Raw genomic sequence first — 1,973 nt, forward strand, 5'->3', positions numbered from 1 at the left:
TTGTGTGTTGCTGCTATATCTCTACCTTGTCGGCATGTGCTTTGACGTTATTCATATCGCTTTCAGATCAGTGGCCTTGGCGCAGAGTTTCCTTCATGATACGTAAGTATAACATCAAGTCAATGCAGATCAAGAGACACAAGCGTGAGATGGATACACGTGAGCTCGTTTGTAAGTGACACCACCATCACCAACAGCGACAGCACAAGGACTAGTATTAAGAAATGCATTCAGGTATGCAAAATGGGTTGCAAGTATTATGTGACCCCTAACACTCATAACCAGAACAGTAATCTCTATAGCGGCCACCTATTGAAGAAATTCCTCACCCCAGCTTGGCGATCCAACTCTGAAGCGTCTGCTGAATCTGGTCACTGTTCTTTTCCATGAAGAACAGGTGGCCATTGCCGTGGAATCCCGCCTTTGCAAGCTCAAGGTGACTCGTCAGAGAGCAGCCCGCTTGCTTCAGGTACTTTACAGTGCAGTAGTCATACGGCGCGTGATACGACGACTCCGAGGTGACAACAAGAATCGGCTTGCTAGCCAGGTTCGTGAGCTGTTTCGGCGCCGGAGAAGAGGCCTGGAGCACACAGTCGGTATGGTTCGCATCAGGAGCAGGATAGACCTGCTGCACAAGGTCCACAGAAGGAACATTGACAGGGGGCGTGTAGGTAAGCTTAATGTCCGCCAAGCCCCAGGCGCGAGCGGGAGTCGTGCTGAAGATGGCCTCTCGAAAAGGAGGGCCTGTGGGCTCAAGCAAGACGAGGGCCTTGGTGAGCTTGGGGCGGGCATCGGCAATGACAATGGGCATGATGCCGCCCTGGCTGTGGCCGACCAGGATGACGGGCTTGCCAATCTTGTCCAGCAGCGCCGCGCCGGCGTTCTGGACCGTAGTCTGCTGGTAGGCGGCGTTGCTGATGAACTGGACATTGGAGCTGTAGAACGTGTCGAAGATGGGGTCGCCCATGGAGCCGTTACCAGGCCACTGCGTGTGCAGGCCAGCTTGCGGCCAGAGATTGTAGTCCTGGACAGCGGTGAACCGTTGCTGGATGATCTCAGCTGAGTAGGTAGACGGCAAGGCCGCCATGTAGGCAGGCTGCCATGGGGATCGGGCTCGCAGCGTCTGATCTACGATGTAGATTTCATATCCCTGGTCCAGGAACAGAGAAGCCCAGCCTCGGCTACCGTCAGGCTTGTTCAAGAAGTTCTAGATCCAGACGAAGTATCACATTAGCGAGTCGGTTTTTTTTTCCTCAGTTGGCGCAAAGTAGTCAAGGGGCGGTTCAGGGATCTGTCTGTCAGAGCCAGCAACACGAATCGCACACACACACAGATACGACCTGGCCCGCATATACGCCTCGGCCCAGATCACACAAGAGACAAACTCATTAATGCATCAGGGATACATGCGGCTGAGGTTATGTGCGGATGAAGAGAGCAAGGAAACGTCAGGAGCTTACGGTGCCGGTCTGGGCCTGGCCGTGGATGAAGACAAGAGGCGTGGGCTTGCTGACCCCCTTGGCCGGCTGGAGCCTCTCGACATACATCTGCTCGCGATAGATGTGGCCGCCAGCGCCGTCGTCAGCATAGCCGCCGCCCGTGTAGAAAAAGGTGCGGATAGCCGCAACCTCGGACGAAGCCGGCGACACGCCGTCGGCGCTGGAGATGTCGGCGGCATAAGCACGGCCCAGGAAGGAAGCCAAGAGGGTGGCAGTCGTGATGAGGCGCATGGTGGTTGGTCGGTTGGTTGATTCGATGTGCCTCGGATGCTCCAGTTGGGATGGAACGGTAAAACCAGGCTGTCGGTGTCTGGCGGCTGGTTTGATTGGCGTCTGTCGGTGAAGCAGCCACGAGAAGTTGCGGGAGGCTGTGTCGAGGTACTTCGTAGATGCACAGATCAGGAGCGCATGGAGGTATAAACGAGGCCGTAGCAGGTGCTGCGTAAGGTACCTTAGGTAGGTAGGTAGGTAGAG

The 1,973-nt window shown here is 55.6% G+C and overlaps 1 protein-coding gene across 1 annotated transcript; it reads right to left on the bottom strand.

Annotated features, from left to right (window-relative positions):
* Window positions 1-325: 325 nt before the first annotated feature.
* Window positions 326-1,730, bottom strand: TRIREDRAFT_60949 (uncharacterized protein; the record flags this gene model as incomplete). The annotated part of the gene is made up of 2 exons (XM_006965099.1): window positions 326-1,207; window positions 1,461-1,730. 2 exons carry the CDS (start codon window positions 1,728-1,730, stop codon window positions 326-328), a joined length of 1,152 nt encoding a protein of 383 aa, XP_006965161.1.
* Between the last annotated feature and the right edge of the window lie 243 nt (window positions 1,731-1,973).

Source organism: Trichoderma reesei, assembly GCF_000167675.1.
Source record: "Trichoderma reesei QM6a unplaced genomic scaffold TRIREscaffold_8, whole genome shotgun sequence".
Taxonomy (NCBI): Eukaryota; Fungi; Ascomycota; class Sordariomycetes; order Hypocreales; family Hypocreaceae; genus Trichoderma; species Trichoderma reesei.